Source organism: Aquarana catesbeiana, linkage group LG01 (genome assembly GCF_042186555.1).
Source record: "Aquarana catesbeiana isolate 2022-GZ linkage group LG01, ASM4218655v1, whole genome shotgun sequence".
Lineage (NCBI taxonomy): Eukaryota > Metazoa > Chordata > Amphibia > Anura > Ranidae > Aquarana > Aquarana catesbeiana.
In genome coordinates this window covers 161,106,707-161,121,144 of record NC_133324.1, presented here as the reverse complement: position 1 = coordinate 161,121,144, position 14,438 = coordinate 161,106,707, and the positions used below count along the sequence as shown (strand labels likewise).

The window sequence follows — 14,438 nt, the reverse complement described above, 5'->3', positions numbered from 1 at the left end:
CTCGATGGAATCCTCGACTTTTGCCTCTCTGGTTGCAATAAGATGATCACTCATCAGAAGGTATAACCCTGGATATGTGGTTAGGAGCATCTAATGCCAAACAGTCTCATCAGTTGGAGGTTCATTTGAATTGTTTACTGTATTTGAACAGAAAAGTCAGATTTATGCAGGACAAGTCAGCTGCTCTCACTGCAATCAGGTCAGGCTGACACTCAGTCCTAATCCAGTCCTAAACAAGGCTACAAAGATCTTTTCTTTCTGATACCATTACAGATTATTGCTCAAGCCCTGAGGAGAGAGGAGTCCAGTTCCCCTCAAATATGTTGTCTATCTCTGACATTTCTGTCAGATACTGTGCATAAATCCCATCAGCATCTAAAACTGCTGCAGGTGCCCGGCCTTTTAAAGGAGAGCGCCCTGCTTCATCTTTTCACTGGTATGATGGACTGAGGCTGTACTCTGTCATTGTTCACGTTATCCAATATTTAAAATCCTGGCTTCAGTTCGGTCTCCTCCCATTAGACATGCCATTCTGATGCACTTCACCAGTTTCGGGCTTACTCGTAGACTAAGCCATACACTAAGCAATAGAGAGATGTGGCTAGACATGTGCTGAACAGAAAAATTTGTTTTGTTTTTAGATAGTTTTGTTTATAAATTTTCTAACGAATTCCAAATTTTGAGAACGATTCAAATAGCTGGTTGTTAGGGAGCAGGCCGGGAAGCTGGACCCTGCGTCCTTAATAACCGATGACTCATCAGCTGTCAGCAGGCTTCACCACTGACAGTTAAAATTAGGGATGAGCCGAACACCAGAACATGCAAACATGCAAAAAATTTGTACGAACAAGCGAACACTGTTAAAGTCTATGGGACACGAACATGAAAAATCAAAAGTGCTAATTTTAAAGGCTTACATGCAAGTTATTGCCATAAAAAGTGTTTGGGGACCCGGGTCCTGTCCCCGGGGGACATGTATCAATGCAGAAAAAAGTTTTTAAAAACTGCAGTTTTTTCAGGAGCAGTGATTTTAATAAAGCTTAAAGTGAAACAATAAAAATGAAATATTCCTTTAAATATCATGCCTGGGTGTGTTTAGAACAATACCACAGCAAAATGACATTTCTAAAGGAAAAAATCTTATTTAAAACTGCTTGCAGCTGTAATGAATTGTCTGATCCCAGCATACACAGTAGAAAAAAATCATTGAAAAAAGTGGCATGGGGACCTGGTCCTGCCCCAGGGGACATTTATCAATGCAAAAAAGTTTTAAAAATGGCCGTTTTTCAGGAACAGTGATTTTAATAATGCTTAAAAAATAGGCGTTGCCAGGGTGTGGCTATCGAGGCTGGAGCCCTGAATGTGAAGCCTATAGCCCCGAGTCTCAGCAGGTTGCGGCTGCGGCGGGCGGCATTGGAGGTGGAGGAGAGACAAGCGGGAGGACGAGCAGAGATGACTCCATCTCTCTCCGTCCGCCCGTCACCACTCTTCCACCCTCACACTTCAACGTGGGAGCGATGTGCAGTGGGGAGCAGAGAGATGACATCATCTCTCACTGCCCGCCACACATCAGAGCTCTTCTGCCCTCACCGCGCGGGCCTTTTAAATGTCGGAGGTGCGGCAGGGAGCAGAGAGATTACGTCATCTCTCACTTTCCGCCCCGCATCTCCGCTCTCCTGTCCTCACTAAATGGACCAGTGGTGCCAGCCTGCCACCAATGCAACGACAATGCACATTTGGTGGCACTGGCTGGCATGGCAAGTGACAATCTGCAAATGGTGGCAAGTGACAATCTGCAAATGGTGGCAGGTGACGTGGCAAGTGACAATCTGCAAATAGTGGCAGGTGACGTGGCAAGTGACAACCCGCTTCTAGTGGCAGGTGATGGTGGCAAGTGACACACCCAGGGCTCCCACTGATTCTTCATTATGGTGAGTTGAACCACTTCATTATATATTACAATGTAACAATAGAAACAATGCGCTTCGATCACCCTGACACCATATCAACCATGGTGCCATGATGATTGAAACGCCAACAACAGCTTTCCTTTGCCTGTGAAAAATTGCTTACCACTGGTGTGCCCCCCCCAAGTTAGTGACCGCTGCTATGGGCTCTAGCCCCAGATCTTTTGCAGACCTAGCAATGCCCCTGGCTTAAAGTTAAACAATAAAAATGAGAAATTCCTTTAAATATTGTGCCTGGGGGGATATCCTTAGTATGCCTGTAAAGTAGTGCATTTTGCTAGAAAATTACTTAGAACCCCCAAACATTCTATATATTTTTTTTCTAACACTCTAGGGAATAAAATGGTGGTCGTTGCAATACTTTCTGTCACAATGTATTTGTGCAGAGGTCTTACAAAAAACTTTTTTAAATGAAAAAATAAGACAATGGTAAAGTTAGCACAGTTTTTGTGAAAGATAATTTTACACCGAGTAAACTGATACCCAACATGTCATACTTTAAAATGGCGCCCACTCGTGGAATGGCGACAAACTTTTACCCTTAAAAATCTCCATAGGCGACGTTTAAAAAATTCTACAGGTTGCATGCATTGAGTTACAGAGGAGGTCTAGGGCTAGAATGAATGCTCTTGCTCTACTGATCGTGGCAATACTTTGCATGTGTGGTTTGAACAGCGTTTTCATATGCAGGCGCTGCTCACGTATGCGTTCGCATCTGCCCGCGAGCTCGGCGGGACGGGGAGCGTTTAAATTTTTTTTTTCTTATTTGTTTTACCTTTTATTTTTTATTTTTACACTGTTCTTTAAAACAAAATTGTGTCACTTGTATTCCTATTACAAGGAATGTAAAATCCCTTGTAATAGAAAAAAAGCATGACAGGACCTCTTAAATATGAGATCTGGGGTGCACTAAAATGCAATACAAAAAAAAAAAAAAATTAAATGTCATTTAAAAAAAAAATGTTGCTTTAAGAGCTATGGGCAGAAGTGATGTTTTGACGTCGCTTCCGCACTGCAATGGTATGGAGACGGGTGGGGGCCATCTTCCCCTCACTTGTCTCCATACCAAGCCAGGGAGAGGACCCGATCGCCTCTGCCACTACAGACGGTTCCGGTAAGTGGCGGAGGGCACCGCAGAGCGGCGAGAAGGGGCCCCCTCTCCCGCCGCCAATAAAAGTGATCTTGCGGTGAATCCAACGCAGAGACCACTTTTATCTGAAACCGGACCGCTCACTGAAGAAGAGGATACCAGGGTTATGGAAGCTAGCTGGTGCCATAACAACGATATCCCTCTTCAAAGTGCTGACGTATATCCACGTGAGCCGTTCTGGAAGTGGTTAAACTGCTTGTGGCTGTAATGAATTGTTGGATCCCGGCAATATAGATAAAAATCATTGAAAAAAACGGCATCAAAATGTAAAAAAAAAAAAAAAGCGTGGGGGTCCCCCCAAAATCCATACCAGGCCCTTTAGGTTTCGTATGGATATTAAGGGGAACCCTGCACCAAAATTAAAAATAAATGGCATAGGGGTCCCCCCCAAAATACATTATCTGACCCTTATCTGAGCACACAACCTGGCAGGCCGCAGGCAAAGGGGGGGGCGAGTGAGCACCCCCTCCCTCCTGAACCATACTAGGTTACATGCCCTCAACATGGGGAGGATGCTTTGGGGTCCCCCAAAACACCTTGTCCTCACGTTGATGGGGACAAGGGCCTCGTCCCCACAACCCCTGCCCGGTGGTTGTGGGGGTCTACGGGCGGGGGGCTTATTGGAATCTGGAAGCTCCCTTTAACAAGGGCACCCCCAGATACCGCCCCCCCATGTGAATGGGTATCGGGTACATTGTACCCCTACACATTCACCAAAATAAGTGTCAAATATAGTAAAAATGAAAGTAGACAGTTTGGGACAAATCCTTTATTAAAAAAAATAAATAGATAAAAATGTCCCGCGATGTAAATCCATCGTTCATCACGCCGCCCGATGAATCGAAAAAAAAAACGCAACCACTTCGTCTCTATGGGAGTCTCCCCCTCACTGAAGCCTCTTCGCGATGACAGCTGTTATGTAGCTGAGGGCGGGGCCACCCGGTGACATAAACGGGTGACCCAGCCTTCCTCTGATGTCACATGGCCTTAAAATCCATACCAGACCTGAAGGGCCTGGTATGGATTTTGGGGGGACTCCTATGCCATTTTTTAAAAAAATTATTGGCGCAGGGTTCCCCTTATTATCCACACCAGACCTGAAGGGCCTGGTATGGATTTTGGGGGGACCCCCCCACACATTTTTTTTTTAATTTTGGTGCGGGGTTCCCCTTAATATTCATACCAGACCCAAAGAGCCTGGTAATGGACGGGGGGGGGGAAACCCATCCCGTTTTTTTCATTATTTTTATCTATATTGCCAGGATCTGACAATTCATTACAGCTTCGAGCAGTTTTAAATAACTTTTGTTTCCTTTAGAAATGTCCTTTTGCTGTGGTATTGTTCTAAACATGGGAAAAATGCGCTACGTTACAGGCATACTAAGGACACTCCCAGGCTCGATATTTAAAGGAATATTTCATTTTTATTGTTTCACTTTAAGCATTATTAAAATCATTGCTCCTGAAAAAACTGATGTTTTTGAAACTTTTTTGCATTGATACATGTCCCCTGAGACAGGACCCGGTTCTCCAAACACTTTTTATGGCAATAACTTGAATATAAGCCTTTAAAATGAGCACTTTTGGTTTTTCATGTTAGTGTCCCATAGACTTTAACGGTGTTCCGCGGCTTTCGAATTTGCCACGAACACTGCATAATGTTCACTGTTCGGTTAACAGGTGAACACCCCATATTCGAGCCAAACTTATGTTCGAATCGAACATCGGGCTCATCCCTAGTTGAAATGTACACAAAAGAATGTCGGCAAAGAAAAATTCAAGACCTCACGTTGTTTTTTTTTAATTTTGGTGTGGCATTCCCCTTAAAATCTATAAAATAATTTTTTTTCAGAATTTTCATTGCAGTATTCTTTTTTTTACATTTCAGCTGTTAGCGGGGAAGCCTGCTGACAGCTGAAGAGTCATCGGTTATTAGGGACTTGGCGGCCGGCAGCTATTCTTCACACAGAATTCAAATTAGTTGATCATTTTTCAACCGATCCAAATTCAACACATTACAAAAAATTGGAATTAGTTAGAAAACAAATATATCAAATTAACCAAATTTCAACGAAATACGTTACTATTTCAGTGAGAGATTTGGTTACATCCAAATCTCAGAATAACCAAAAATATCATCCAAATTCATATTCGGACCTAAACTAATTGCACATGTCTAGATGTAGCCAATGTGAGAGGACTGAGCTGAAGCTGGGACTTTGACTGTAGGTTAGTGGTGAACATAACATTGACATAATTCCTCAGTGTTACATCACATTTTATTGATGTCTGGGTTCCAGTGGAGGGGATTCACTCACTCTGTTTGTCCTAGAGACAAAAAAATTATTGGAAATACATTTTACATTTGTCACCAGAACAGGAATAAGGGGAAACCCCCTATGAGGATATCTGTTCAGCTCTTCAAAAGAAACTTTCCTTTCACTTCCAGTTGTGTCTCTGGGACAAGCCAGGGGAAATCCAAAAGAAGACAAAAATAAAACATGATAGCAGTTCTGACCACTGACTACTGCACAAACCACCAATGTATTTGCCAATTGCTCCTTAAAGATTTATTGTTATAGCTTCAGGAAACAAACTTGCTAGTATTAAAAAGGACATTCGTTCTTTAGAGTTGAAGTGTTTCATATGAATTGGTAAGCATCATAGTTTCTATTTGTAGAACCATTAACAAGTGGGCAAATCTTTCAATCTACAGCGTGGCAAATGTAAAGCACAAAACAGAAAAACTTGAGTATGATTATAATGAGTAATGTAACCTTAGAAACTTCACTAGTTTTTGTTAAAGTTTTTAATATGAAAAGGGATTTTCAAAATTAAAATCTCCCTGTTTAAATGTTTGCTGCAAATAAAAGAACGGTAAACTGTATGCAAAATGTCTGATGGGACCTGAGCCATTATAGACAATTGTTTACACTTCTGTATTTTAATCTTGCACTTGTAGCACCATTGACTATAAGAGCACAGACATCATAAAGCATTTTGCCTGTAGCTTCCAATGCTTTCAACTGCAGCAAAATACCAAGTGTAAATGAGTCCAGTTCTTCAGGCAGTCAAGTATCACATTTCTGTTAAACTGCAAGAACAAAATTATAAAACTGCTTGTAGTAGTCTATAAGCACCTATACATATTACAAATAGTTTCTTGTTTAACATATCCAGTCAGACAATCCAGAAATCATTTAACAATATTGGTGCACTAATATACTAGTGATATCTTTTTTTTTAAATATTGGAGCCATTCTGCTCACGGCGTGATTTGTCATATATATATATATATATATATATATATATATATATATATATATATATTACCATATGGTTATAGAGGTCAGCAAGCTTAATAGACGTAATGAGAAAAATTACTATGGGGGGCAAGCCTGACAGCTAGTGCATCTGTTTGTCTATGCACACACTTCGGTACAACCTGCTGCCATCACAGCCTGAGGTCAATGGTGTGAATGAGGAGAAATGAGGCTGCTTGCTGATTAAAACAATGAACTAAATGTCATTAGAGGTAAAAGAGAAAAATGTACAACAAAATATCGTTAGTTGCCCAACAAGTTATTTATATTATGTGGTATGTCTTTGTAATTGTTCTTCAAGTTTTTTTTTTTCTTTAGTTTCCTGATCAGGAAATGAAGACTATAAAATTCTGCAAATCACTGTTACCCTTTAATTTGCACTGTAACATTCTAAAACAATATCAGAGACACAAAATTTGAATGAACATTTTAAAACAGTACGCAAGTAACTACATAAGAAAGAACACATGTTGCTCTTACTTTAAACGGGCACCACTGGGCACACTGCTACTGAGACTAATCAACTGTAATGAAAAGCCCTCAGGCACGCTAGTATTCGCCTCCAGGTAAAGTGGGATTGATTTTCTTTCTTCTCCATGTGTAAAGACAACAACCCCTAGCAAAGATAAGAATCACATCAAAACTTACTGCATGCACTCATCATAGTTCTTATCTTTTTAACAAGAGATATCCAAAACTTGTAAGAACAGTTTTAATTTTTCATATCAGCATAAGCTAAACAACTGATAAATAAACCCCATTATTACTCTCAAGTAAAGGGAACAACTTTTTAGGTATACAACAATATTGTATTTTTTAAATGACAGGATTACTTTTTTTTTTTGGAGATTTGGCCTCCTTCCATTGGAATTTCTGTGTGATAATGGATGAACTTAGATTCAGATTGAACCCAGACGTTAGCTGTCTTTGCTGGGTTTTTCAGCCATGGGCTGGAGATTCTTTGCCCCGCAGCTGCGTGTATACAAAAGGGGTGGGAATTCTTGTGACATCATTGACCTAATATGGTCACATGGTTAAATTAGGTCAAAGGCTTATGTACTGTATTACTAAGTATGTGCCTCTCTTTTTTTTTGCTTTTGGACTTTAGTGGGGAAGGGTTTAAAATGTCTATCATGTTATTATTGCATTCTGTTTTCTGAATCACCACTGTGGAACAGGAAGTAAAAAGAAATGTTCCCAAAATAAGATATAGACCACCATAAAGAGAGACATTCTAACCCCACTCCACGTTATTGCTCTCTCTGTGCCCATTGGAGATGTTTTGACTTTTACTGCTTCCACTATCACTTGGTGAAGGAAATCCTAGCCAACAGGGACATGGACACTGATAGGAACCTGATAGTGGTTCTATACCTTGTCCCTTTATCCAAAACAACTATAAATATTTTGGCTAGTTTAAACTTTATGTTACCCAGCCAGGTTCATTTTAAGACCCCATTCATATATGATTTACACATAAATGTCACTTCAAACTGAAGCCCAAAAAAGTACACAAGTTTCTTTTGGGGCATAGGAGGCAGGCATTTTGGCCTTAATAGATGTCAGTGGGAGTGCCTGAAAAACGTGAATAAAAAAGGAAAAATGTATGTAATGTGCATTTTACACACATTTCCTTGCATGGTATCTAGTTGTACATTGACTAAAAGTCATTTGAAATATTGCTCAAGCCTGAAGCACATGCAAAAATACCTGTACATACCCTCAAAAAACATTTGAAAAATTACTAAAGACATTCAGAGTAACTGTGAATGGAGCCTAAAGCAGACATCTCCAGCAGTACATACTTTACACTTGCTCCCCCACTGCTCTCTGGGAGAGAAAGAAAACCCCTGTGTAAGCTATAAGTTGCAAGAAATGTAGCTTACATGGGGTTATAATGTCCCCAATTGACAGACCTGCATTGTCACATGACTAAATCGTATGCTCCCTTAGACCCTGGAACACCTGGAACTTCCTTTAGCTCCCAGTGCTGAACAGAACGGTGGAGTGAAGGAAAAGTGAGTATATAAAGCTTAGGGTGGGGGCATTATAGCAAATATTGCCTTGACCTCAGTGGGCAATTCACTAGCTGCTCTAAGGCCTCTTGCACACTTTTACAGTGGTGTATTTTTTGTTCTGCTTGTAAATGCACCTATATGTTATCCTATGTGTCCATGCACACATAGACATTTACAGACGTATTAGAAGAGGAATGTTTACAAGCAGAAAAAAAAAACACCAGCGTGTAAACGAGAGGAGCGTTTGGGCAGAAAAAACGTGGAACGTGCCTAAATGTGCTTAAACGTTAGATGTGTTTATTCTTGTTCGCATGTTTGTGCATTAATGCATTGTAACAGCCACAATAAATTCATATTCTGGACAATAGAATGTGTTAACATTCAAATGTGGAAAAGCGTATTAATGCGTGTGCAATATGTGGCTTTTACCATGTTTTTTAAGTAGCTTTTCTCTTGCCAGGACTCAGGGCAAAAAGCTTTCAGAGGACCTGAGCAAATGCTCAGTGTACATAAGGCCTAAAGTGTATCTCTAGCCACATTTATTTAGTTCTGGATTGGAGAGGGGAAGGATTAAAATCCCACTCAGGTTTTTATTGCTGTCTGCTCCTCTTTGTTTTGTTTGTCAATGCAATTGAAGGTTAGAAGAAATCTTTCAGTAGGGACATTTTTGGTGACAACTGTCAGAGAGAGATTTCTTCTCACTTTGTCTACATCTTTTTTAATTGCATGTTCACATAAATACCAGTAAATGTCCACCCATTCTCAGGTAGGTCAGCACATTTAAATCGTAAGGAATTGGTCATTTAAAAGATATACAAATATTCAAAAGCTGATGCAGAAAAATAACCTCATGCAGGCTTATACTGCATTACAATATCAAAATACAAAAAATACAATGCAAAACTGCTAATTAAGAATTAAATACACAAAAAATCTGTTATTTACCAACGTGTTTCATTAGATTTAAAGTGGATGTAAACCCGATTCATGAAATTTGAAGTTTTCTTATCTCTCTTCAAAGAACTATGTCCCGTAGCTGTCTCCTGCTCCGTTCTTCTGTTATCAGCAGGATAACGTCTGACAAGTTCTCTGTCAACTGAGATAAAAGCAGCCTGATTTTTGTGTTGGGCAGGATGCTATAAATATATTAAGAGAGCCCTGAACGATTCAACAAACAGTTCTGAAAGTCTCTACCTATGAGGAGAGGGGGTGTGTGCCTTTCCTCCAATCAGCTGTCTTGGCTGTATGCCCAGGCTTCACTGCAGTGCTGAACAGGAATAGAAAAACTCATAATACAATCTGAGCATTCTAAAGTATATATAAAGCTGAAGAAAACAGATATGCATGTAAAACTTATGTAGGGAGATTTGTTTCATCTCTGTGAATCATCAGAGGCCGTTCACTTCACTGGGTACATGTGAGGGTTTACATCCACTTTAATATATCAATAAATATAAAATAATTGCCTGTATCAGGAAGGAAAATTCAGTTTCATCAACTTTATACAAAAAAAATTTACATTAAGAGTTAATATATGGCTACAATCAGGCAACTGTCTGTAATTAGTACAAAGGTAAACCGTAATTGTGTCCCTGGTGAAACTACAAATGAAATGCAGAATCTGTAGCCATAGTATAAACTTCATTTTCCCTATAATCAGAGTGCAGAATGTAATAACAAAATCCAGTGTGTATATTATGTTTAATGCTTATTCTGATAGAATACTATTGTTAACTAATTTGAATTGCATTTTATTTTGCAGAAATAGATGGAAAAAGACTGCATAAATCTCCAGTTGTATATGTTTTCCTTGTAAATCATATTATAGACAGATAGATGAATGATAGGGATTTATAACAATAATGCATCCAGAGAAAAATAAAAGTGCATAGAAACAATAATGGAGAGAAACCATGATTGGTGAAAGGTCACATGATTACTAATACCAGCAAAAAACACAACACACTGCAGATGGAATAACAGGTATTACATAAACTCTCACATTGGAGTTCCAAAAATTACATAATAACATAAGCTGTTCGTTTTTCCCTTTCCGTTAGAAAAGAAAATACCGGCTTATATGCACTTATTTCAAAGACATCAGAAGCCAGCCTACAATTATATGAGCAATTAGCATATTCTGTTTTCTATGTAGGGGAAACCATTATACTGTATCTGTTATGCAAAATCAGGTAATGACTACAGTTTTGTAAGATATGTTCTGTGCTTGCAGCCTAGGATCCTCAATTTCATTATAAATCATAGGTTTATCTTTTTACATCTAATGACACAAGGTAAGAATAGATAAATATAGGGTACACATATATACCCACAAATGTATGTAGACCTTAAAATTCACCTGTGCCCGAGCTATGGGCATTAAAGTTTTTGGAATTTTTAACAAGCATTAAAGCAGAGCTCCTCCAAAAGAGGAAGTTCCGCTTTAAGGCCTCCTCCCCTGCTTCTGTTTATGAAATGGAGCTTTTGGCGAGGAGGGGGGGACCAGATACCCGATCTTGACAGATATCCGCCCCTTCTTCTGCTTCGATCTCCTAGGCAATCAGAAGCAGAAGTTCTCTTTCCCCCTTCCCGAAGTTTTCTGGGACACGTGTCAGGTTCCAGAAGACTGTGGGACCAGTCATAGAGCGCAGTGCCGCTCGTGCATGCGCAATGGGCACCCGGCTGTGAAGCTGCAAGCTGTAAAGAAGCCAACGAGGGACGACACAGGGAGAAAATGGCTGGGGTGAGCACACTGCTGGATCGTAGGACAGGTGAGTGGCTGTTTTTTATTAAAAGTCAGCAGCTACAGTTTTTGTAGCTACCGACTTTTAATTTGCCACTTAAAAGACTAGAGCTCCAGTGTTTTTACTATTTGTTCAAAATATGTAAATATTTTAGTTTGTGCACTGGTTCACTTTAAAAGACCAACACTAACAAAACAAAGGTCTCTAATAGTGGTTACAGAAATCTATGCAAGCGCTGCTGGGGATTTTCAGCACTAAAACAGGCAGTGATGGTAAATTTCCTTAGTGCAGAGAACAATAAAAAATAACACAGGTTTAAAACACCCCTACTCTACTAAAAAAGTGTTTTTATTGCAGTCAACATACCCATTCTGGATAAGCAAAATTGAGAGGTGCCTGCAGTCTATATAACTGTGTGTAGGACTCATCCTGAGCCTGCTCATTGTGAAGCTGTAGGAACTTAAACCAAGTGGAACTTTTCTAAGTGGTGAGTTAAAACCAGAGGGAGAGTGAACAAGTTTCACTTTTTGTTTGCTGGGTAGCATTTTTGGGGCTTTTCCTTTTAGCTTTTCAATTAGCTTTTTCTGTCACTTTTTAAATAGCTTTTTTTTTTTTTTCTTCTTTGGTTCCTTCAGGCTATTAAGTAGGGGGAGGGGGTGATTGCTCACAGGTGCCTGCAGTCTATATAACTGTGTGTAGGACTCATCCTGAGCCTGCTCATTGTGAAGCTGTAGGAACTTAAACCAAGTGGAACTTTTCTAAGTGGTGAGTTAAAACCAGAGGGAGAGTGAACAAGTTTTACTTTTTGTTTGCTGGGTAGCATTTTTGGGGCATTTCCTTTTAGCTTTTCAATTAGCTTTTTCTGTCACTTTTTAAATAGCTTTTTTTTTTTTTTTTTTTTTTCTTCTTTGGTTCCTTCAGGCTATTAAGTAGGGGGAGGGGGTGATTGCTCACAGGTGCCTGCAGTCTATATAACTGTGTGTAGGACTCATCCTGAGCCTGCTCATTTTGAAGCTGTAGGAACTTAAACCAAGTGGAACTTTTCTAAGTGGTGAGTTAAAACCAGAGGGAGAGTGAACAAGTTTTACTTTTTGTTTGCTGGGTAGCATTTTTGGGGCTTTTCCTTTTAGCTTTTCAATTAGCTTTTTCTGTCACTTTTTAAATAGCTTTTTTTTTTTTTTTTTTTTTTTTTTTCTTTGGTTCCTTCAGGCTATTAAGTAGGGGGAGGGGGTGATTGCTCACAGGTGCCTGCAGTCTATATAACTGTGTGTAGGACTCATCCTGAGCCTGCTCATTGTGAAGCTGTAGGAACTTAAACCAAGTGGAACTTTTCTAAGTGGTGAGTTAAAACCAGAGGGAGAGTGAACAAGTTTTACTTTTTGTTTGCTGGGTAGCATTTTTGGGGCTTTTCCTTTTAGCTTTTCAATTAGCTTTTTCTGTCACTTTTTAAATACCTTTTTTTTTTTTTTTTTCTTCTTTGGTTCCTTCAGGCTATTAAGTAGGGGGAGGGGGTGATTGCTCACAGGTGCCTGCAGTCTATATAACTGTGTGTAGGACTCATCCTGAGCCTGCTCATTGTGAAGCTGTAGGAACTTAAACCAAGTGGAACTTTTCTAAGTGGTGAGTTAAAACCAGAGGGAGAGTGAACAAGTTTCACTTTTTGCTTGCTGGGTAGCATTTTTGGGGCTTTTCCTTTTAGCTTTTCAATTAGCTTTTTCTGTCACTTTTTAAATAGCTTTTTTTTTTTTTTTTTTTTTTTTTTCTTCTTTGGTTCCTTCAGGCTATTAAGTAGGGGGAGGGGGTGATTGCTCACAGGTGCCTGCAGTCTATATAACTGTGTGTAGGACTCATCCTGAGCCTGCTCATTGTGAAGCTGTAGGAACTTAAACCAAGTGGAACTTTTCTAAGTGGTGAGTTAAAACCAGAGGGAGAGTGAACAAGTTTTACTTTTTGTTTGCTGGGTAGCATTTTTGGGGCTTTTCCTTTTAGCTTTTCAATTAGCTTTTTCTGTCACTTTTTAAATAGCTTTTTTTTTTTTTTTTTTTTTTTTTCTTCTTTGGTTCCTTCAGGCTATTAAGTAGGGGGAGGGGGTGATTGCTCACAGGTGCCTGCAGTCTATATAACTGTGTGTAGGACTCATCCTGAGCCTGCTCATTGTGAAGCTGTAGGAACTTAAACCAAGTGGAACTTTTCTAAGTGGTGAGTTAAAACCAGAGGGAGAGTGAACAAGTTTCACTTTTTGTTTGCTGGGTAGCATTTTGGGGGCTTTTCCTTTTAGCTTTTCAATTAGCTTTTTCTGTCACTTTTTAAATAGCTTTTTTTTTTTTTTTTTTTTTTTTCTTCTTTGTTTCCTTCAGGCTATTAAGTAGGGGGAGGGGGTGATTGCTCACAGGTGCCTGCAGTCTATATAACTGTGTGTAGGACTCATCCTGAGCCTGCTTATTGTGAAGCTGTAGGAACTTAAACCAAGTGGAACTTTTCTAAGTGGTGAGTTAAAACCAGAGGGAGAGTGAACAAGTTTTACTTTTTGTTTGCTGGGTAGCATTTTTGGGGCTTTTCCTTTTAGCTTTTCAATTAGCTTTTTCTGTCACTTTTTAAATAGCTTTTTTTTTTTTTTTTTTTTTTTTTTTTTCTTCTTTGTTTCCTTCAGGCTATTAAGTAGGGGGAGGGGGTGATTGCTCACAGGTGCCTGCAGTCTATATAACTGTGTGTAGGACTCATCCTGAGCCTGCTTATTGTGAAGCTGTAGGAACTTAAACCAAGTGGAACTTTTCTAAGTGGTGAGTTAAAACCAGAGGGAGAGTGAACAAGTTTTACTTTTTGTTTGCTGGGTAGCATTTTTGGGGCTTTTCCTTTTAGCTTTTCAATTAGCTTTTTCTGTCACTTTTTAAATAGCTTTTTTTTTTTTTTTTTTTTTTTTTTCTTCTTTGGTTCCTTCAGGCTATTAAGTAGGGGGAGGGGGTGATTGCTCACAGGTGCCTGCAGTCTATATAACTGTGTGTAGGACTCATCCTGAGCCTGCTCATTGTGAAGCTGTAGGAACTTAAACCAAGTGGAACTTTTCTAAGTGGTGAGTTAAAACCAGAGGGAGAGTGAACAAGTTTTACTTTTTGTTTGCTGGGTAGCATTTTTGGGGCTTTTCCTTTTAGCTTTTCAATTAGCTTTTTCTGTCACTTTTTAAATAGCTTTTTTTTTTTTTTTTTTTTTTTTTTCTTCTTTGGTTCCTTCAGGCTATT

The 14,438-nt window shown here is 39.5% G+C and overlaps 1 protein-coding gene across 3 annotated transcripts in view; it reads right to left on the bottom strand.

The window, feature by feature from the left end:
* Positions 1-14,438, bottom strand: part of ADGRV1 (adhesion G protein-coupled receptor V1) — a 774,317-nt gene that overhangs the window by 384,340 nt on the left and 375,539 nt on the right. For all 3 annotated transcript variants that reach the window (XM_073624499.1, XM_073624500.1, XM_073624501.1), the window contains one exon: positions 6,921-7,056. In XM_073624499.1, the coding sequence (XP_073480600.1) occupies positions 6,921-7,056 (136 nt within the window). The remainder of the gene's footprint in view (positions 1-6,920; positions 7,057-14,438) is intronic.